This window comes from Suricata suricatta, chromosome 1 (assembly GCF_006229205.1).
Source record: "Suricata suricatta isolate VVHF042 chromosome 1, meerkat_22Aug2017_6uvM2_HiC, whole genome shotgun sequence".
NCBI classification, from domain to species: domain Eukaryota; kingdom Metazoa; phylum Chordata; class Mammalia; order Carnivora; family Herpestidae; genus Suricata; species Suricata suricatta.
The window spans coordinates 27,005,889-27,030,089 of NC_043700.1; the positions used below are offsets into that span (position 1 = coordinate 27,005,889).

Genomic DNA, 24,201 nt, shown 5'->3' on the forward strand with positions numbered 1-24,201 from the left:
CCAAAGGTAGGAACAGCTATCACAACTGCTTAGAGTTCCCTAAATTCTTAGAATATTTATACTTTTATTCTATTTTCTCAGGAGTTTGAAAGTTATCCAATAAAAGTTATTGGCTGCTGCTTACGGAATCCTAACAAACTGATGTTTGAGCCATTAACTAGTCAATGATTGTTTTCATCTTGATTTATTATTAGTCTTTTAAGTAGAACATCTACAGATATGAGAGATTGCAAACTTTATCTGTCCGGTTGTGATGGGAGACTTTGTCGGATGCATCTGGTTTTCCTCCAAACACAAAGCTTCACTGAAACGTTAATGCTTGGAAATATGGCTTTAAGAACCTCACAGTGATCACTAATTATGCCTAATATCTAGAAAGGTCTATGTATGTACGTGCCACTGTATATTCCCTCTCTATGGCAGGATGTCAAAAAGTTTTATCCACATAATGAACATTAATAAATTAATATTGATGGTGTCACCCTAGGCTGACATCAGGGGTTCTGTTGTATATAACAACTATTCTAATAAATAATTCAGAAGCTTCACATTTGCATTGAGAGTTCTCAAACACCTTCACAAGATGATGAAAATACATGTCCTCATCTGTATAGAATAGTCTGGTGCTCTTGGAATTGATTACCTGCCATTGAATATTCATTGAGTGCCTACTGAAGGCATACATGTACAGAATTCTGGATGTTCACTCTCCTGTCTTTCTGAAGTCGATTTATACTTTGGTGTGGACCTGCACGTACAGCTCACCACCCCAGCTCACCACCCTGCCTCTTATGCCTTAGACTGATAGATCTTAGAATCTTAGTGTTTTCTGTTTTATAGTTTTAGGAAAAATGTTTTTCTTTCCTATTATTCTTAACCAAATCAACCACATTCAGATGCAGATTTGCATTTTTATTTTGTGGCCATTTGTTCTTACTCTTTGTCCTTATTTTTAGTTTCATGTCCTTTCATGCTTTATTTGCTTTTTCAAGGTGGCTTGAATTCCTTTTCTTTCTGGCATGAGGCTGTGAATAAATTATTAGATAAAATATCTTTATTTTCACTGGAGAGTTTATGATATTTTGAAAATTATGTCTGTAGAATAGGGTGATCTCATCTAAAAACAGTATCATAAAGGGGCACCTGGCTGGCTCAATCAGAAGAGTATGTGGTTCTTTTTTTAAAGTTTTAGTTCTTTACTTTGAGAGAAAGAGAGAGAGCATGAGCAGGGGAAGGGTAGAGAGGGAGAGAACCCTAAGCAGCCTCTGCTACACTGCTGGCGTGGAGCCACACAGAGGGCTAGAACCCACAAACCATTAGAAAGCAAGAGTCAGAGGCTTAACCGAATGAGCCGCCCAGGTACCTGGAACATGTAGTTTTTGATCTCAGGGTTGTGGGTTTGAGCCCTCTGTTGGGTATAGAGATTACTTAAAAATAAAATCTTAAACAACAGTGCCATATGATGAAAATTAGATCTTCAGAGTTCTCACTGCACATACACACACATGCAAATAGTAACTATGCGAGGTAGTGGATGTGGTAAGTAACTGTTATGGTAGTCATATCACAGTGTATATGTATATAAAATTATCACCTTATGCATCTTACATAATGGTATATATCAATTATATATATATATATATATATATATATATATACACATACACACACACCTTAAGAAAAAAAAAACCTTAAAATTATGTTGCTTATTCACTCACAAATGTAACAAAATGGCGCAATCAGCCTTTTCTTTTTTCTTTTTTCTTTTTTTCTTTTTTAAAGATTTTATTTTTATAATCTCTATACCCAAGATGCGGGCTTGAACTCACAACCTTGAAAGAGAGTGTCTCACGCTCCACTGACTGAGCCAGCAAGGCTCCCCTCAAAGGTTTTTCTTAGTGAATTTCTATTCCTGTCTTTATTTTTCGTTCATCTTTCTTATACTTCCTTTTATCTATTCGTTTCATTTCTCTTTTTTTCTTTTCCTTCCTTCCTTCCTCTCTTCCTCCCTTCCTTCCTTCCTTCCTTTCTCTCTCTCTTTCTCACTCCCTCCTTCCTTCCTTCTTTCCTTGGTCCATGTTAATACATTTTTAAAATAGCATTTTAATTTATATTGGTTACATAGTTTACAGAACCAGCTGGTTCTACAGTGCTAACAAGGAGAACAGTAGCCCCTCCCCTTTCTTCCTTCCCCACTTCTATTTCCTACTCTCATCTCTTTCAGCTTAATCTTTTGGCGTTTATCACTAGATCTTGCAATGATTGCTTTTACTGCTACTACTTAGTTTTTTATTAGATTTAGGCATTGTCCGTTGACTTCCCATTATGAGGAATGAAAGTTTAGCTTCCTTTCACACCCCTTCCTGCTCTTCTCCTCTCTCTGCCCTTCTCCTCTCTCCATTTATGTATTTGTTTTCTTTTAATTTTTTAAAAAATTTTTGAGAGAGAGAGTGCACAAGCAGGGGAGGGGCAGAGAGAGAGGGAGAAGACACAGAATCTGAAGCAGACTCCAGGTTCTGAGCTGTCAGCACAGAGCCTGATGTGGGGCTTGAACCCACGAACTGCAAGATCGTGACCTGAGCCAAAGTCGGATGTTCACTGACCGTGCCACCCAGGCATCCCCCCACCTCGTTTATGTATTTCTAACCCCCTTTCCTCCTAACATTAACATAATTTGGTTATGTATGTGTATATATTTAAATATTATACATAAATTGAAATACTTATATAAATATATAATATTTAAGTACAAGTATATTAAATATAATATGTTTACATAATTATTTCTCTGAAATGCTTTTATTTCTAAGCCATGTAGTATACAGTTACTTTTTTGTGTGCATCTTCTTTTATTGTTTGTAATTCAAATTTTTGGGGTTTTTTTTTGTGTTCTTCTTACTAATTCTTCCCTAGACTTTCCCCCAATCATGTAAATCTTATTTCAGTATGCTCATGCATATTAGGTATCTACTAATTTTATCTTTTTAAAGATGCAAAGATAAATTCATGTTTCATTTTACCATCTTTAATGAGAAGTTTTACTTCCATCTTAGAATAATGCTAAAAAATATTAAGATAATGTGCAATCAGGTCAGGACTCTTGAAACTTCATGATAACAAAGGCTCCTTTAGTATAATAAGTATTTTAAGAGCCTATTTTGTGTCTTGTACTCATAGGTGTTCAGAGAGACCACTTTATTTGCTACTTAAGTGAGGAACTAGAAATCATGTTTTATGGTTACCAATTCCTGATTTGTAAATTGTGCAGATGATCTTTTAACCTGTAAAGGATTGTTAGAAATTATATGAAATTCAGTTTCATGCTAGTTAATGAACTAATTAATCACTCTTACCAAAAGGCAAAGATGTAAGGTTTAGGCTCTGCTACATATTTGTCGAACTGTGTTGTTATTTATTCTCAGTGTGTCGTGGCTACCATAGCTTTTGGCATGGGCATTAATAAAGCTGACATTCGCAAGGTCATTCATTATGGCGCTCCTAAGGAAATGGAATCCTATTATCAGGAGATTGGGAGAGCTGGCCGTGATGGACTTCAAAGTTCTTGTCATGTTCTCTGGGCTCCAGTAGACCTTCACCTAAATAGGTAAAAACATTTCTTGTTTTCATCCTTGCAGATTTCTTTCTTTCCCTTTAAGCTTTGAAAGTATTTGCAGCATCCACAATTTCAAGTAACGTGTTAAGTGCATTTAAAACCAAACCCAAACAGGACACCTAAAGAACATTTGTGCTAAGTGTTGCCACCCAGAGGAGATGACCTAATTTCAGCTCTGCCTCATTCAGTGTGAAGAATTAACTAAATGGGGATGGTCCTGGGAATGGAACATAGATCCTGTGGGTGCCTTCCTAATTGTGCATGGACGAACTGCTTGTTTTCTCCCAAGGTCCTGTCAAGTTTGATGTGTGTTCAGCTGTAGTTTTCTTCAGATACCATTTATTTTGTAGTTGGTTCTTTCTTTCATGCTACAATGGTACTTATTCCAAGTGACTTTTACCAATCCCTGTTTGTCTCTCTTTACCATCTGTTTCTTTGCTTCTATGAAAGCATGCCAGCTCTCATTGACTGTGTGTGAATAATTAGGTTGCATTCTACCCATTCACTGTGATGATTGACTACCATGGAAAAAAATTCAGAGTTCAGTTTTTAAATGTAAGAAAACTTAAACACAAAGCACATCTTTGTTGGCACGTAAGTTATATGAGATTTATATAGGAAAGGAAAACCATCTTGCAAAAATTTTAGGGGCAATGGTTAGCAACTGATTCCCTCATCCATAGAAGTGATAAAACCTCAGGAAAAAACTTACGTATGGTAACCCATAGGGCTGTTAAGATGAGGTGTTTTCAAAATGCACCTCCATGTAGCTGAATAAATTGAGCTCTTGAATGGACATACTAGCTCATGTTATTAAAATGATAAGAGTGTCTATCCAGTACTGTTTTTATTTTTTCAGCATTCAGCAATGCTGTTTTGAGTGCTCACTATGTTCTAAGCATTGTGTTCTGTGCTGGGGACACAGTGATAAATAAAAACAGGTATGGTTCCTGTTTTCATAGGGCTTGAGGTATAATGGAAATGGCAGATCTTAATCACAGAAGCATACAACTATGAATACATAGGGTTCATTTTCTGTTCTCTCTTTGTGTTTGAAAATGTCAGTAATCAGAAGATTTTTTTAAAAAGAGATCATGCTGGGGGTGCCTGGGTGGCTCAGTTGGTTTGGTGTCTGACTTTGGCTCAAGGTCATGATCTTGCGGCCAGTGAGTTCGAGCCCCCTGTCAGGCTCTGTGCTGACAGCTCAGAGCCTGGAGCCTGCTTTGGATTCTGTCTCCCTCTCTCTGCCCCTTCCCTGATCACACTCTGTTCTCTGTTTCTCAAAAAAATGAATAAATGTTAAAAAATTTTTTAAAAGAGATCATGCAATCTGTGCAAAATTGCCGCTGTGTTAAGTACAAGGAAGGAAAGCTACATGGAGTAGTGAGTGTATGATAGGGTATGTATTTGCCAAGTTAAAAAGGTCGGGTAAGACTTCTTCCAAGAGGTGATAGAGTAAGTTGAGATCTGAAAGAAGATTAGGATTCATTAGGTAAACATGTTTGGTATAAATTTTAAGCTCATCCTTTTAAGAGTAGTGGAGGTTTTGTTTCTTAACAGTCAATGAACCATACCGTTAAACAGAACGCTTATTCTTTTTCTTTTGACTGTTGTCTATGTAAACCGCTTTATGAACTAAAATAATCGGGATAGAGCATAGCTCTGCATGATACTGCTAAATTTGGGATTGTATCAAACATATGCTGATTCCTACTAATTCTGATTTATGTGTACATTGTGATAAAAGGTGCTGAAGACTTAAGAGCCTGAGTTTTGTATTACGCCTTTATATGTTCATTAATAGAGATAGTTCCTATTTATCTGAGTCTCAAAAGATATTTTAAATGGTTATGTCATTAAGATTTCACAGGAAGTCATAGTGATTACTAATCAATAGCAGTGCCAGAAAGCCTATACTTGAATCTTGAGTGTAGAGAGGTTGCTCTTTGCAGCCATCCTATGGGAAATAAAGCGATAGGATTTAGGACAGATCTGTGTCATCCTTGTGACAAACCTCTTCTTTAGAAAAAGCAAAGTTTGAGAATAAATGGAGTTACTGGTTCTCACTGAAAAGGTCACTGTAATTCATAAAGTTTAATCTCAATTTAATAGATTTTCCCAACCAGTTCCATCTGATTTCTATTTATGGTATTGCTTTTAGAATTTTTCTCTGTTTGCAACTTATTTTTATTATGTGGAATATTGTACTTTATTTTAATAATCCCATAAGAAGAATAACTGTTAACTGGATTTGCTTTTAGAGGCTTATAATTTTATATTTTTAGATGTGTTATTGACATTGATGATGAACCAAATATAAGTGAGGCTCTAGTACTTAAGAGTGTAGGCATGGTTGTAGCGCCTGAGTGGCTCAGTCTGTTAAGTGTCCGACTTTGGCTCAGGATATGATCTCACAGTTCGTGGGTTTGAGCCCCGCATCAGGCTCTGTGCTGACCGCTCAGAGCCTGGAGCCTGCTTTGGACAACATTAAAAAATTAAAAAGAGGGAGTATAGGCATTGTTTTCTTTTGTCTTTCTGAGGAGGAGGAAGTAAGCTAAACAAAGCAAAAAAGTAGCAAAAAAGGATCCTTGAACAACATGAGGGTTAGGGCTGCCCGCTTCCCATGCAGTTGAAAAGTCTGCGTGTAACCTTTGGCTCTCCCAGTAGCCTGCTTGCTGATCAGAAGCCTTAGGGATCACATAACCAGTTGACTAGTACTTACTTTGTGTCTTAAATCTATTATATACTATACTCTTACCCTAAATAAGCTGGAGAAAAGAAGATGTTATTTTAAAAAATCAGAAGAGAAAATACATTCACAGTACCATACAGTATTTATTAAAAAAATTCACATGTAAGTGGACCCCTGCAGTTTAAACTCATGTTGTTCACTGGTCGCCTGTAATTTTTAGCCCATGAGCTAGGAAGGATGAGATTAATAAGAACTAGAGTTAATAGTTGGAAAAGACTTTTAGGTCAGTTATATGGAAAGTCATAGTGGTTGGTGTGTCAAATCATAAAAATGTTTTTGAATAAGAAATTATTTGAGTATTTGGACTTTCCAGAACTCACTTAACTGGATTCCCTGTTGGTATAATCTTTAAGAATTGTACAGAGGTGTTTTCATCCTTCAGAAGGTTGAATAGTCAAAATATTAGTGAGGTCCATTTTGATGAGGATCAGGGTTATCAGTTAGATCTTATATGTAAGTATTGTTTTCTTTTGAAATATCTGAGATTATTCCATTCAAAATTCTGATTATAATTTTTTTTTCTATTTATTCTTTTTTTAAATTTTTTTATGCTTATTTATTTTTGAGAGACAGAGACAGAGTACTAGTGGGGGAGGGGCGGAGAGAGAGGGAGACACAGAATCTGAAACAGGCTCCAGGCTCCGAGCTGTCAGCACAGAGCCCCATGTGAGGCTCAAACTCATGGACCAGGAGATCATGACCTGAGCCGAAGTTGGACACTTAACCGACTGAGCCACCCAGGCACCCCACTTCTGTTTATTCTTGAAAGAATTCTTGGAAAAACATGTAAAGTGAGATTGTCATCTTCTGACATCTGATATTTATGGAGTTTCTTCAAAGAAGACTAGAATTAACAGGGTCAGGATGAGTTAGAGCAGCATTAACTTTTTAAAAGCAAACATGTCTTGGGGTGCCTGGGTGGTTCAGTCGGTTGAAGTCCAGCTTTGACCCAGGTCATGATCTCACAGTTTGTGAGTCTGAGTACCACATTGGGCTCTCAGCTGTCAGTGTGGAGCTTGTTTGTCCCCCGCCCCCGCCCCCGCCCGGCTCTCTGCACCTTCCCTGCTCACTTACTCTCTCAAAAATAAGTAAACATTAAAAAAAAATAAACATGTCTTTAGCATTTCTAATAATTTTGAGTAAGTTCAACATTATGGAAAAGTTCAATTATAATTGTTTGAAAGAGGAACTTAATTCTGATGTTTTATGGGTGTTCCATAATAGCCTATAGTACAGAAGTAGATAGGGATGATGGCTCATATTTGGATCATGAGCCTCCTTCATTATCGCTTATATGGATGTTTTTAGTTTCTCATATAAAATAAATAAAAATAATAACTTTTCACTGGGAAAATGGAAAAAGTCTTTTATAGTGGAAGAATTGCCACTAGGAACACAACTGTAAATTATGAACTCAACTGTGAAAAAGCATGTAGCATATAAATCAAAATGAAAAACTTAAGGGTTTATAGTAAGTTTTCAAAGGCAGCTAAAAAATTGATGCTTGGACTTAGGCATAGAATTCTTTTAAAAGTAATTTTCATAAAATTTTCAATTTTATTTAAAATTCTTTTAAAAGTATTTTAAATAATGCTTGCTTCTTCTGTGAGCATTGACTGGCAAGGGATACAATACCTTTCTGGGATGATAGAAAATGTTTTTATCTTGATGGAGGTGTGGGTGCTGTAGGTTATGAAAAGTAACCAGTAATAAATTTAAAAGTGAGAAAATCGCTGATGCAATTTTATATATTAACTTGTCATATTTGTAATTGACAGAAACCTCCTTAATCAGATACCCAATGAAAAGTTTCGATTATACAAACTAAAGATGGTTGCAAAGATGGAAAACTATCTTCTTTCCAGAAGATGTAGACGACAGTATGTATTATGTATCTTATACTAATTAATAACAGATTTATGAATGGTGCTCCTTTAAGAAAAGGTTTTGTAAAATAAATAGAAATATTTAGAAGCAGTATTTTGTTGGTGTTACACATGTGCTGATTTTTAAGGCAACTTTCTTTGTGCCTCAGTAAACTGAAGCCAGATAATGAGATCCCAGGTGAATCAATTAGTAATGATTTCACCTCATTATTTTCAGCAATGATTTTAACATATATGGTTTTGTTCTTTTATTTAATTTTAAATTTTCTCTTGGGTAGAATCATCTTGTCTCATTTTGAAGACAAACAACTACGAAAGGCCTCCATGGGTATTATGGAAACTGAAAAATGCTGTGATAATTGCAGGTCCAGGTAAAGATTTTTTTCTTGTACATAGACTTTCTAAAAGTCTTTGTTTTTCTTGCTTTTCAAATAATTTTTAATTGAGTTTTTATTGAATGATATGTATTATAGTTTATTTTTATTTATTTATTTATTTATTTATTGTATTATAGTTTTAAAACCAAAATATTTTTATTTAAATAGAAGACAAAGGAAACAATATTATTTTGCATTACAAACAGATAAACCAATAAAATGATGGATCTAAATCTAAATATATCAATAATTGTATTAAATGTAAATGGTCCAAAATCACCACTTAATGGTATAGACATTGTTAGAGTTGATTTAAAAATATGACACAACTAGGGACTCTGGACTGGCCCAGTTGGAAGAGCCTGTGACTCTTGATCTGGGGTCATGAGTTTGAGCCCACATTGGGTGTAGAGGTTATTTAAAAATAAATATGGGGCTCTGGGGTGGCTCAGTTAGTTAAGCGTCCAACTCTTACCTTTGGCTCAGGTTGTGATCTCACAGTTCATGGGATTGAACCCCACATTGGGCTGTGTGTTGAGAATGTGGAGCTTGCTTGGGGTTTTCTCCCTTCCTCTCTTGCTGCTCTTACCCCACTTGTGTGGGCACAGTCTCTTTCAAACTAAATAAACTTTACAAAATAAATAAACTTACAGAAAGAAGAAAAATATAATCCAACTCTATGCTATCCATAAGAAATTCATCACAAGTAGAATTACATAGGTAGTAATGATTTCACCTCATTAAAATAAAAGCATAACAATTGTATACCGTGGAAACTCTAATCAGACGAAAGCTGGGGTTGTTATTTTAACATTAGACAATGGAGACTTGGGAAGAAGAATATTACAAGGGATAAAGGAGGATATTACATGATGGTAGAAAAGTTATTTACCAGTGAATCATAGTTCTCCGCAGAAAGACACACACATATGTATATGTGCACATATGTGCACACACACACATATGCACACACACACAGTGGTTTTACGGAATTGACTTATGCACTTGTGGAGATTGGCAAGGCGGAAATAGTAGGGCAAGCTGGCAGGCTGGAAAGTCAGGCAGGATTTCGGTGTGCAGTTTTGAGTCACAATTCCTTGACCAGCAAACCTGTCTTTGTTCTTCAAGGCCTGCATTTGAGTAGATGAGACTCACATGATCAAGGGTCGTCTCCTTTTACTTAAAGCCACCTGATTGAAGTGTTAATCCAATTTGCAAAGTACCTTTGTAACAATATCTAGATTAGCGTTTAACCAAATAACTGGGCTGAGTTGACACATAAAGGCAACCATCATATCCAAGAATACATGATCCTAACTGTGTATATAGTTAACAAAAGAAGTGACAATTAAAAGGAGAAATACAGAAATCCATAATTACAGTTGTCAACTTCAGCATCTTCTCTCAGTAATTAATAGAACTAGTAGACAAAATCAGTAAGACAGAAGAAATGAACAGGGCTATCGCCAAACTGGGTCTGAGAGCACTCCACCCAACAGTGGGATAAACCTTCTTCCCAGGTACAAATGGAATGTTCTCACCGACATAGATTATATTCCAGATCATAAAACAAGCCTTACTAAATGTAAAAGAATTCCTTTCATATGCAGTGTGTTTTCCAACTATAATGGAATTAAACTGGAAATCAGTAACAGGAAAATATCAGGAAAGTCTCCGAACACGTACAGGTTAAACAGCACACTAAGTAACCCATGAGGTCCCAACATAAACTGGAAAATATTTTGAACTGAATGAAATGAAAATACAAAATGTATGTGATGCAGCTCAAGCAATAATGAGAGGGAGCTTTAGAGCACTGAATACTTACAATAGAGGAAAAGTTTCAAATCTATAAGCTTCCACCTTTGGAAGCAAATAGGAGCAAAGTAAACTAAAAGGAAGCAGAAGGAAGGAAATAGTAAAGATAGATTAAATGAAATAGAAAACAAAAACAAAATCAATGAACTCAAAATCACACTCTTTGAAAGAGTCAGAAAATTGATAGAAACTTCTACCTAACACGAAAAAAGAGGAGACTGATTATTAATATTAGGAATGAAAGAAGAATTTCACTATAGGACCAACAGCCATTAAAAGGATAATAAGGAAGCAATATGAATAACTCAGTGTGCATGCATTCGGTAATTTTGAGGAAATGAACCCAATTCCATGATAATCTCAAACTAACAGATTCACCCAGAATGAAATAGATAATCTGAGTAGTTACTGGTAAAGAAATTAGGTCTTTGTTAAAAACCTCTGAAAATAAATTCTCTCACTCAAATGGTTTAAATAGAAAATTCTACCAAACATTTAAAAGAAGAAATAATGCCAGTTTTACAGTATGAGCCCATTAATATGATTTTCTTTCAAAAGTAAGACTATCGTGGGGTGCCTGGATGGCTCAGTCAGTTGAGCGTCCAACTTCAGCTCACGTCATGATCTCACAGTCCACGGGTTTGAGCCCCACGTCGGGCTCTGTGTTGACAGCTCAGAGCCTGGAGCCTGCTTCAGATTCTGTGTCTCCCTCTCTCTCTGCCCCTCCCCGCTTGCTCTCTGTCTCTGTCTCTCAAAATAAAGACAAAAAAAATTAAAAACAAAAACAAAAATGCCAAAAGTAAGACTATAGTATAGAGATAAAGAAAATGTCAGAAGCTGCTACTGGTTAGAGGGAGGGGTGGAGGGTAGGAATCCAAAGGGTGACTAGCACAAGGGACCCTCTACAGCGATGGAGTTGTTGTGGGTCCTGATTGTGATGGTGGCTGATTGTGGTAGTTAGGTGAATCTATGCATATGAATCAACAGATGTGTTTACCTTTGTAGAACTTTACATATGTTCAGACATACAGTCAATTTAACTGTATATTAATTGAAAAAATAAAATAAAAAACAAATGGTACATATACCTTGTCGAGTTAGTTGTATACCTAGATGTCGTAGCTCTGTTACTATGAGACAAAAAAATAACTGTTAGGGACAGAGATCATCTCTGTGCAGTGACAAAAAGTTGCTTCACCAAGAGGTTCTATGCACCTTAAAAAGAAAACAACCCAAATCGTACAAATATAGACAGCACAAATTGACAGAACAGCTGGAAAAACCAACAGATCCACCATTAAAGCAGAAGAATTTGATATCATTTTTAGTTATTGGTAGGTTAAGCGGTCCTAAAATGAATAAGCTATAGAAAATGTGGTCAACAGAGTAACAAGTGATTTATCATACTCTTGGTATTTAGAGCTTTGTACTAAGCAATGAGAACAATGTATCTCAAACATTTTCACTGCACGATCCACAAATCTGTTGATCATACCTGTGTAGCACAGTAGGCTGTGCACTACTTGAGTGCAGGTTCTGTTCAGACCCGAGGTTAACTGGACAGCACACTTACAGTCCGTCTGCAGCGCACTGGCTTGAAGCACAGAGTTAGAGACTAACCTTCTCATGCATACATGGAAGCTTGATAAAAATTTTACTCAGTATGAGAGCACAGTAAACAAATCCACTTTGCTGCCTGTTTGTGTGGATGACGTTTTCTGGGAGCACAGCGTACCCTTTTGTTTATATATTGTCTATGGCTGTTTTTGCAGAGTTGGATGCCCAGCAGTTTTGACACCGAGATCACATGGTCCACAAAACCTAAACTTGTTTCCCATCTGGCGCCAGTACTAGACTGCAGTGTTGTCTCAAAAGTTCTCAGTGTGTAATGGTATTGAACACACCACTTTTGCTTTTTAAAACTTTTTTTTCAATGTTTGTTTATTTTTGAGAGAGACAGAACACAAGCAGGGCAGAGAGAGAGAGGGAGACGGAATCTGGAGCAGCCTCCAGGCTCTGAGCTGTCAGCACAGAGCCTGATGCGGGCTTGAACCCACGAACTGAGATCATGACCTGAGCCGAAGTTGGATACTCAACTGACTGAGCCACCCAGGCACCCTGAACATACCAGTCTTTCTTATCACAAAGCATTTGATTTAAAAGAAATGAGAGGATAAACAAAAAGATTCTCATTCCTTTGGGAATTAAAAATAGTGCTTTTAAATCACTCATAAATCAAAGAAAGAATCAGACTGAAAATTATTAAAATGTTTTTAGAACTTTAGTGATATTTACAATAATATACATGAAAACTTCTAAGATCCGGTATGGGTGATACTTTGTGAGAATCCGAAAGCTTTAAATACTCATATTAGAAAAGAGAATTAATGACCTAATTATCTTAGTAAAGAAAATTAGAATGGAGGATAAAGCCTAGTATAGTCTCTCCCCTCCCCAACATATTACTATTATATCTGGAATATTGAATATATTCTTATTGCCATTTCAAAGCTATTTGTTATAAAGAAAACAATTGAATTAGGTAGTTGAACTGTATTAGTTAATTTTCTCTAAGGAGTTCTTTTGTTCTCAATCGGCTTTAAAGAATTCTCATTTGTATTAATGATAATTCCAAATCTACCTGAAGGAAGGCCTAGGAATGTAACTTCTGAATGGACTCACATGAGATGCAGTTTGTCTTCCTGTCATATTGTGCAGGCACCGGAGTTTAAACTAGTAACTTATTGCACAGGAGATTTGGTTTTTGAGTTACTAATTTTTTTTTTTTGGCAACAAACTTTTTCTTCCATCACAACTTAACCCAAAAGTCCAATGTGAGTGTAATCAGTCAAGGGGAGCTTTTCCAGCTTTAATTCTGCACTCTGCTTGCCTGAACTCCTTCCCCTTCTTCTGTTTATGGTCTGAGGTACCAGCCATGAAACTTGGGTTCTAGGGCACAAGGGTTGAGAACCATCAACATAATACACAGAGCTATATTGTGGTTTGAATTTCATGTTTTACAGACGTCACATGGTCTTGGCTGTAATGAACTTTATTTGTAGCCTATGATGCAGTTGGCGTATTTGAGATTTTTTTTTTTAACTTGGCTAATAATTACACTAAATCTTTATGTTTCTAAAGGTGCATGCCTTAGCTAAGCTTCCTATCATATTATTACTTAGACTGGGTCATTGCTTCTCCATTGACGACTCCGACGGTACACCGCAGGACTTTGGTCCACTGGCATTCCAGCTCTTATCTGCTGTGAACATCTTAGGAGAAAAGTTTGGAATTCGGCTTCCGATTTTATTTCTCCGAGGATCTGTAAGTATCTCTCTGATTCGCCTTCATTGTTCTTCTTGCATTCCTGTTACACTTTTCTTCAGAGGTTTGCTGTATTAGCATGGTACCTTTTGCCTTAGATGAGTTATGAGAAACTCAGCCATATTAAGTAAGTTCCAGGTAAGCCCTGCATTCATTACTTTTGACAAAACCTGTGTGTTCTCTCACCTACTGCCATTTTCATATTTTAGGTTGATGTTCAACTCTGCACCTCCTAGAAGCATTGTATTAACTTACTAACTTCGGTTGGATGAATCCCTAACCTGGTCTTTCTTAGGATAATTAAGAAAAGTTAACTTTCATTGTATCAGGACACAAGTAGAGCAAAATTGTCTCTTTTGTGCCCTGGAAAGTAGGAAATTCTTGGAGCAAAACTTTAATTTTAATTTTTTTTGTAAACGTCTAAGTTCAATAACAATATTTGGTGGTATTATTTTTTCTTTACTTCTGTTTCTTATCACAGATATTTAAAATTCCGAAGGTTTTGTTTTGCTTTGTTTTGTTTTGGCTTTACTAGTGAATAAATAGTGATAGTTCTGCTGCTTTTATTATTTTTTAGCAATTAGTGTGCCAGAATTCTTCTAACAGTTGCAAATACGATAAGAGTAAGTCATGATCCTTACAGTCTGTAGTCCTTTGGTTCATACGATTTTATTCCTGATTTAGAAGATTGCAAAGCAAAGCTAAGGATTAGGTTATTCATATTAGTTGAATAAACCAAAAGTGGGAGATAGAATCTTTCACAAATATATATATTATTGAAAATATACTTAAACGTAGAGATGAATATTCTCACTTTGTATATAGAATTAAATAATTTAGTTAAGTGTTTATTTGTTAATACTCAATGCTTCATGTAAATATTTTCTGACTTTTTTCTTGTTTAGAAAGATACATGTTAAGTTAGTTGTGAAATACTTTTAATAAATATCGAAAATACATTCACTTTTCAGGTACAATGTTTTTAGATTTTGAATGGAATTTAAAATTTGTTCCCCTGTCTTGCTCTGATTTTGTTATTAAATCACCAGTTTGATTAGAAATTTAATAATGTTACCACAGTAATGAATTAATTAATTAGTGTTCCAAGTTAAGAGACTTGGAGTTAGCTGCTCTGAGTGCTACTATTTTTTTTCTACTCTTTTTTATTAAGGACCTGAAGTTGGCAAGGGATAGATTAAGTTTAATTGTGAACTCTGGAAGTTTCTTCTGTCTCTGTCATCTTCAAAACCTATGTATCCCAGTTGAATGTGTAATTTATAAAAATTATCCTTGTTTTAATTTGGAATGATCCAGCAGTATCCAGTGTCAACAAATAAGTGTGCGTGGGCTCCTACACAAACTTGAACTGGTCACAAGAGGGATCGGATTTCACCTATTATTTGAAAACTAAGTCAGACCTCTTACGCTGACAGTCTCTTCTGGGAGTCTTCAAATTAAGAAGTTTATTCTATGTGAAATTTTATACTACCCTTGCTAGGTAAAGGTGTAAAACTTTTCAAAAAGTGCCACTTAACAAAAATTTGTAGACATTAACTACAAGGAAAATAAGGCAATTTTTTCCCTTCCCTTTTAGTGATCTTGGTGTCTACTGGGATATTATTTTAAAAATTATAATTGTAATTCCTTTAGGAATTTGGCAAGTTGTCCACCTTAACTTTAGGAAGAATTGATATCTTTGTAGATAATTTTGATCTGTAAGGTGATACATATCTTAAACTGAAAACTCTTGGAGTTTTAAAGAGAGATTTATATGTATAACAAATATGATTTAAGCAGCATATGATTCTCCTTTCTTACACAGGATATTTCTAAATAATATAAATAGCTATTCAGCCATCCAGGCATTTGTGAATGGAGTTTAAAGTTTTGCTTTTTTGTTTTAAAAAAAAAACATTTTCTAATTTTTAAAAAAATTTTTTTATTTTTATTTTTGAGAGACAGAGACAGTGCGAGCAGGGGAGGGTCATAGAATGAGAGAGACATAGAATCTGACGCAGGCTCCAGGCTCTGAGCCAGCTGTCAGCACAGAGCCCGATGCTGGTCTTGAACCCACAAACCGTGAGATCATGACCTGAGCTGAAGCCAGACACCCAACCGACTGAGCCACCTAGGCGCCCCCCTCTAAAAAAACATTTTTGAGACAGAGACAGACAGAGTGTGAACATGGCAGGGGCAGAGAGTGAGGGAGACACAGAATCCAAAGCAGGCTCCAGGCTCTGAACTGTCAGCACAGAGCCTGACACAGGGCTCAAACCCATGAACATGGGATCTTGACCTGAACCAAAATTGGACACTTAACTGACTAAGCCACAGGCGCCCCTAAAATTTTTAAAATAAAGTTTTAATTAGAGATTAAATAGTAGAAATGTTGCCTAAGGAGCTTTGTTTTAGCTGTCTAAACATCTCACCACATAAATATTTTTAAACACCCTGTGTGAATAAGTGGTAAGATATGCAATTATCATGATTTTATAGAAAACAGAAACACAGTCCTTAATTTTAATAACCAGCACATTAAGTGAAACTGCATTCCTAGTCACATTATCAAAGCGCTAAACCTTATCATGACTCCAGAGTTAGGTAACACTTCTGATAAAAAATGCTTTGACTATAGGCAACTATTAGAAAATTATTGGTAGTTTTAATCACCCTTTATAGTTTTAAATTTATCCTACAGAAGAGGGTTATCCATTTAACTTTCTGGCTAAGCTATTTTGTCTGGTTGAAATGTAATCCTAGAGATGTATTATTTTAATCTTTTGATTTTATTTTGCACTTAGAATAACCGCTCTGGGAGTGACTTTGTTAAGCCCTTGAGTGGCAGCTCTGAGCTTCTTTGGCTTGTAGGAATTGGGAAAGAGGCAAAAGAAACAAAGTGAAAATGTAAATAGAAACTGCACTGGTTTGTTTGCACTTTAGGAACATGGTGATTTAAAACTTCTTGAGTTAGAGCTTATACCTATTTTTCCCCACTCGTTATTAAACATCTTGTGTGTGTGAGTGTGTGTGAGTGTGAGTGTGTGTGTGTGTGTGTGTGTGTGTAAGACACTGTGTTTTGTGGGGAATCCAAAGCTGAATTAGATGAAACTCATCATCTAGTATGGAAAGTGTTGATAGATAGATAGATAGATAGATAGATAGATAGATAGATAGATAGATAGATAGATAGGAGGTAGATAGATATAAAAGTCTAGTGTAGCATTGAAAGGGATAAAGGACATACAGGTAGAGATCTAAGTCCTCAAGAGAGTGCTTGTTAACAGCTGGGAAATTAGAGAAGTCTCTGTATTTCTGCCAGTATCACTGGAGCTTTCTTTTTTTTAGGGGGGAGATAAAAGTGGATTTTGGCATTCAGAGATGGAATGAGGGAAGACAGGTGGAAGAGAATGTGACATTCCTACCAGAAAACATGACCACACAAAACAACTGTGATTTTTAAAGTTACTTAGAGAAGTGGCAAGTGCATTTGTTTTCTCTATCAGATAGAGGTTCAGAGATTTTGCTTTCATCAGAAAGTGATATTTTAGGTCATGAGTCCCATCCAGTTGGCTCATTTCATTGGAACTCTTATCCATTAATTAGTAGGTTTCCACATTCCTTGATATGCCAGTTTGGTGTTCCTTATTTTCCTAACCTCATTTTTAAAAGAAAAGAGTGAGATGATTTCTCTTTTTGAGTGGGTCTTATAGAACGGTAGACTCCTAGAGCAGAAAGACTATTTCACCCTGTGTATGCCGTTATTTTACAGTGATTGATACTGAATCCCTGAAAGTTAGAGGGCCTGCCCTAGTCACACTGTGCCCTTGTTGCAGAATCAGGATCAGCGAGCAGCTCTCCCAACTACTGTATAGTGCCTTCTCTATTTATTATGCGGTTCACAGGCAGTTTTACACTTTTATTTTTGGGTTAAATGATCTGGAGATACTAGAATGAATGCGATTGGTAAGGGATGTGTGTATAAAATGTGGCTTCCATAAAATCCGTGCCCAAATCCAGTGGTCTCTATCGCAGCTTTCTGGGCATGAGGATTGCTGTGGACACAAGATGATGTAAATGTATTCAACAGTACACAGTATTCCTGATAATTATTGATCATGAGGGGAAGGACAATTATTCCCTGCTGATTTGAAAAATATTTATTGTTTCGTGCGATTAAATGTGTTCATTGCCTTCAGACTATTTTTTTTTCTTTCTTATGAAAGGAAAGGCTAGAGGAGTAACTTTTGTGTTGAGATTGCTAATAAGTATCGGTTAGGCAATTTACTACCTTTGGTGTTACCAGTTTGCAAGCATAGAATCTCCTAGAAGTATAAGCCCCTAGCAGATCAAGAGTGCCGCTACAGGTGTTACAGGGAAAACTGACTAGGTACTAAGTCATCGTTTTTCTTTTAGATTAAGAATTTCAGGTTGAGTTAAGGATCAGCTGTTAACTAATAAAAAGACAGTTAATGTTACTGAGCCAGGCTCTGTCTTGGTTACTCAATCTTCACCACATCCCCAGCAAGAAGCTAGTAAGTGCCAGAGCTGATGTGAATCCTGGTAGTCTTGCTGTAGTGACTACAGTCAATGTGTATATGTGTGTATATATATATGTGTGTGTATGTATATGCATGTGTTATATATGTACATATAGCATCTCTTGTGTTTGTATGTGTTGTTCTTGTATATTTGAGTGTGTGTGTGTGCGTGCGCACGCATGACATAGTAATAAAAGATTAGAACTAGTACTCTTGAGGTCTGTGTTCTACTCCTAGTTCTAGGACCTTAGGCTTCCACTTAACATCTTTGAGTTTCTGATTATCTGTTAGCAACATGAGTAAAAAAAATGACCAAGTAGATAAAAGAGCTCCAGTGTTCCTTTGAGCTCTGAAAGTCTCTGATGGTTGATTTTAAACATTCTGTTTAAGTCAACTCAAAGTCGGTTGGCATAGGTAGGGATTGTTAGCAAGAACAAAGGTACCGTGTTGTATCTGGGTGTTTCTGTTTCTCTTAATCTTGTTACAGTGAAGTTTTGGTACATATAACCATCATGGTACTAAAGCCCATTACTTAGCTATTTTAATAAAAAGACTTCTATTTCTATTTTTATTTTTAAGATAAATAGAACGCATGTTACAGACTCTCTTAACTAAGCCTATCAGAAGCCTATGTGTTAAGCTCAGTATCTAAGCACTGATGTGTGTCTGATCAGAATTCATTCCATTTTAATTTAATTACAGCCTAGATTTCCTCTGGATGAGGGATTGTCTTTATTTCGGCCCTTTCACTTGTATTCACAGGTTTAAAAATCCTGAATGGTAAACTGGTAGGTAAAACATTCTCATCAGTTGAATAAAATCAGCACGTTAGTAATAGAGAGCCTTTATAGTGTTTGAGTTATGTCTGCTAGAACTCCATTCTATAAACTGTTTTGATTTTGATCCCTGGACTTTTAAATGCATTGGTTGTTAAACCTTCATGGAGTATAGGTTAAGTGTAAAAATGTTGAATGACAGGCTATGCCTGTTTCTAAACTTTTAGACTGCATTTTACACTAAAATTTTTAGAATATAGTAACCTCTTGACATATTCAAGGGATGAATGTTTTTGAAACATAAATATAACCTAAAGTACAGAATTTATATTAGCTTGTGATCACTCTGAGTAATTTAAACAGGAAAGTACTTATTACTGGGAGTTAAATGGCTTATGGTATTGTTGATAAGATTGTACTGTCTGGTCGATCCTAAGAGCTACTGCCTCTTCTGTGACAAGAAGCTGTCTGTCAGCGTGGCAAACCATTGGTGCAGCGCCAGACCCCAGAGTGGACCGAAAAGGGAGCTGTAACAATCAGGGAGGTTCCACTTGTGCTTGCTCTGGTGACCACCCTGCACTCGCTATAATCTGTATCCAAAAAATGGATGCCTCTTGATACTCAGGAAGCCAGCAGGTGTATGCTGGGTTCTGTACTAACACTTCCTCATAAAAACCAAACCCCTCCACGATCCTGCATACCTGCAAAAACAGCGGAAGAGTAGCCTTACCTCAACTTCCTGCTTATAGATGTCATGAAAAACTGCCTCTGATTAGTGGAACTTAAATCATATGCAGAACTCTAACTAAAAGGGATTTTGAGCAGCATTTGTAACTTTCCAGATTCTGTAATAAAAGAAGTCCCAGTGGGTGGTTAGAATGACCCTTGAACTACCATCTGCCCTACTCACCACAAATACATTAGACAGGAGCAACTTTCTATAAAGGACTCTGTCCATGTCACACTATGGACATTTAAAGGTCGTACTTAAATGTGTAGGGTAAGTGAAGGAGGTGTAGTAAGAGGGCAGAGTGAGTGGAAAAGTACTTTATTGGGGGTGGGTGGTGGGAAGAGTTATTTCCATTAGAGGACAGGAGACTTGCATGTGACAAACTGACTTCCCCAACATTGCTAAAACTTGATGGCTTATGAAGAGTCTTCAGTTTGAAATCCTCTCTTAAGGGAAAAAAACCAGTCTCAAAAACAGCAGCTACTTTGTAGCATGCACTTGGTTTTCCTGGGGTGTCTCAGTCAAGCAGCTAAATCAGAAATGGTTAAGTAAACTTTGCAGCACCTCTTGAACAGAAGCACCACACATGCAGCCATGAGTGGGAAGTGAGTTGTTCTGGTGCGCTCAATGATTGCTAGCTATTGGGTCACACTGCTTCCTAACTCCCAGGCTCCTAGTCTTGTGCTGCATGATGATGATTACTGTTTTCAGACCATGTATGTTAATAAAAGGTCTAAATAGCCTAGGTTAAATATTCCAAACATATCCAAGCCTATGCAGTGGAAGATGCATGTGAATGATAGGCAGAATTACCTGCCATTATTTCAGACAGAAAAGCAGTTTTATTTTGATTATATATTTATTTACGACTTAAGTATTCAGACCAAGCAGGATGGGCATAAAATTTTATGTTTTTAAAGCTGAAATTTGGTGTTAAACCCCAAAAATGAATAGACAGTTCTGTTTCACTTATCCTGTTTAGCTAAATAAGCATTTTTAGATATCGATTTTATTACTAATTTCAGAATTCCCAGCGTCTTACAGATCAGTATCGCAGACATGCTTTATTTGGCACTGGCAAGGATCACACAGAGAGTTGGTGGAAGGCTTTGTCCCGTCAGCTCATGACTGAGGGATTCTTGATAGAAACTTTTGGTTCTACCAAATTTGTACGGATTTGCACTCTTACAAAAAAGGTAAACAATGTAGAAGTCTACCTTTTGATTTAATTATCTTTACTCTGCATTAAGAGATTCTTCTTGTATTCAACAGGGTAGAGATTGGCTTAATAAAGCCCAAACAGAATTTCCTAGGAAACTTATCCTTCAAACTAATGAAGAATTACGTCTGACAGAGTTTCCTCAACCAAGGTTTGTTTTTCAGGGGTTTTTTTTTTAACTTCTAGATTTTTTGTTGCTGACATGTCAAATTATACCAATTTATAGACACCACAAAGATAAAATGAGTAAAGATTATTTTTCCATACCTCTTTTAGCTAGTTTGAGGGTGGGAGTCAGTGGGTGAAAGAGAAATCATAGAACATTTTCTTGATTGATAGAAAGCAGTTGAAGTATTTTAGAAAGCTGCTTTCCCATCGATTAATGAAGCAGTACCGAGTTGAAGAGTCAACATATCATATTTCCTTCTTCTGTGTAGAAGATGGGAAGGGAATATACTTGTTGCTTTCTTTTTAGTATCTTTACATGTTATTAATCATTTGGTTTTTTACTTTTTTAAAAAAGTTGAGATGTAATTGACATACAACGTCATGTTGACATGTATAACATGTTTGTTTGAAAGATTTATACATGACAGTATGATTCCTACAGTAGATTAGCTGACACTTCTATCATGTCAAATAATTATCATTTCTTTTCTGTGTTGAGAACAACGTAGTCTCTTGGCAACTTTGAAGTTTCTGATACAGCGTTGTTCACTGTAATTGTTTATAATTGTGCAGTAGATTGTCAATTTTTCTTTTAAACCCAAAAAACTTTAAAGAGCTTTAAATTTTTTTTAATGTTTTATTTATTTTGGGTACAGAGAGAGGTAGAGCATGAGAGGGGGAGGGGCAGAGAGAGGGAAACACAGAATCTGAAGCAGGCTCCAGGCTCTGAGCTAGCTGTCTGCACAGAGCCTGACGCGGGGCTTGAACCCACAAACGTGAGATCTGACCTGAGCCGAAGCTAGCCGCTCAACCGACTGAGACACCCAGGCGCCCCAAGAGCTTTAAATTTTAAAGAGCTTACAAAGCACTTTCCAGAGCTTATTTAAAAAAAATATTTTAACAAATCCTCAGTTCTGAAACAGTAATGGAATCTCATCTACCTTTCTGGGAGTGGAGGCATGATGATATTAGATAATTAGATAATTACACTTTGACATTTGAAATAACTTAATTTTATTATTTTTCAGTTCTAAAACTGTATCACTTGGCATGGAACAGTGTTCCTATACTCAAGAACCAACTGAATTAACTGCAGAGAGGAAGGTTTGTTTGTCAAAGAGGTGGTTCTTATTTATTTCCTTATTGAATGAAATGCTTTATATAGCAAAACATAAACTTTGGAAAGAGTAGCAAAATGAACAGAATAAAAAAATGCAGTATATAATTTATGGGATTAATAACAAATATTTGAGAAATAACTTACTGTGATTTTTTTCATGTTTATTTATTTTTGAGAGAGCACAAGCAAGGGAGGGGTAGAAAGAGAGGGAGACACAGAATCTGAAGCAGGCTCCAAGCTCTGGAGCTGTCAGCATAGACCCCGAGGTGGGGCTTGAACCTACAAACTGAGATCCTGACCTGAGCTGAAGTCAAATGCTGAACTCATTGAGCCACCCAGCACCCCTATTTTGATTTTTTTAAAGCCTATTTTATAACTCATTTGGCCTGGAATTTTTTTTTTACACATTATGATACATATAATTGGTAGAAAAAAATAAGCCTGATTCCTAAATGTTCTCAGTAAAGCTATACATAACACACTCACACACACACACACACACACACACACACACATACATATGTTCTTGTTTTATGTTTCGGATCTTAGATAACTATTATACATTCAATACCCACAGGTAGACTTCAGCTAATTGGAATGCTGGAGTAATAGGAAAATGTGCTGAATTAATTTTTTTGGTAAAGTTTTTGTTAAAGTATGCAGAATGTAACTGAATCGTTTTGTAACTTTGGCCTCTGCTGTGTCTCAAATAATTATTTTGATTATACATTCTCTATAGATTTGGGAGGATTAGGACTAACTGTCTTTAACATCCTAGAAATTAATAATCTAAGAGTTTATTTTCAGGTGATTTATTTGGTGACTTAGAGGAGAAGTTATAATTGTGAGATTTTTGTATCATATTCTTTTCCTATTTAAAAGTTTTTGAAACTTTGAATTTTTTTAATGGGAACTGTCTATGTTTAAATGCAGTCTAACTTGGAGAAGATGTATTCTTACAAAGCATCTGATAAAATTTCTTCTGGGAATAACATTCCTAAAAGAAGGTACAGAGTTGAAAATTTTTATTTTCTACATTTACTGTAGCAATACCTTTTTTCTTTCTTTCCTGAAGATAAACATCTATCAGATTTTGGGCTATTTCATTGGCAGAAGGGAGTTAAAGTTAAAGCATAAGCATCCAGTGTTATAATTATTAAAGAAGACTTGTAAAATGATACTATTAACATTAATTTAATAGCTAACACTTATTGGGTATTATTGTTTGCCAAACCATGTGCTAAATGCTAAGTATTTTATTTGTGATATCTCATTTAATTCTTATAAAACCTATGAGTTAGCCACTACTATTTATTCCCATTTTAAAATTGAAGATACCAAGGGTGAAGAAGTTAATAACTTGTTCATTCAGACATCGCTAATACCAGAGCTTTCAAATCTATATTTGTCAACCTCTAGCATCTAAACACTCATTATATTTGTACAAGATAAATATTTCTGGCCCATTTAAAATATATTTTATGACAACATAAACTGGTAACTATTAGAGTTGGTAGAAATAACGAATGTACCTATTGTACTTGGGAGCTTAATACCTGACTTGCTGACTTAATGAAAGTATGGAGAATGCGCAGAATTACAGAGTTTGAAAAACTTGTCAGGACCTATACACAGATTATTGAATGGACTATGTTCATATATGTATCTGGGGAAAGTAAATTAATGTGCTCTGATACTGTTACTTTCTTTAAAAAATTTTTTTTTAAGTTTATTTATTTTGAGAGAAAGAGAGCGCATGAGCATGAATGAGGGAGGGGCAAGAAAGGGCAGGAGAGAGAATCCCAAGCAGCCTCTGCATTGTCAGCACTGAGCCCTATGCGGGGCTTGAACTCAAATTGTGAACTCATGACCTAAGCTGA

General features: G+C 36.1%; 1 protein-coding gene across 1 annotated transcript in view; it reads left to right on the forward strand.

The window, feature by feature from the left end:
• The window catches only part of WRN (WRN RecQ like helicase), a 151,543-nt gene that overhangs the window by 100,935 nt on the left and 26,407 nt on the right, over positions 1-24,201 (forward strand). Inside the window, exons 20-27 of the mRNA XM_029935769.1 lie at positions 3,423-3,604; positions 8,144-8,245; positions 8,530-8,622; positions 13,629-13,770; positions 20,840-21,010; positions 21,087-21,184; positions 22,230-22,305; positions 23,255-23,328. Coding sequence (XP_029791629.1) covers positions 3,423-3,604; positions 8,144-8,245; positions 8,530-8,622; positions 13,629-13,770; positions 20,840-21,010; positions 21,087-21,184; positions 22,230-22,305; positions 23,255-23,328 — 938 coding nt within the window. The remainder of the gene's footprint in view (positions 1-3,422; positions 3,605-8,143; positions 8,246-8,529; positions 8,623-13,628; positions 13,771-20,839; positions 21,011-21,086; positions 21,185-22,229; positions 22,306-23,254; positions 23,329-24,201) is intronic.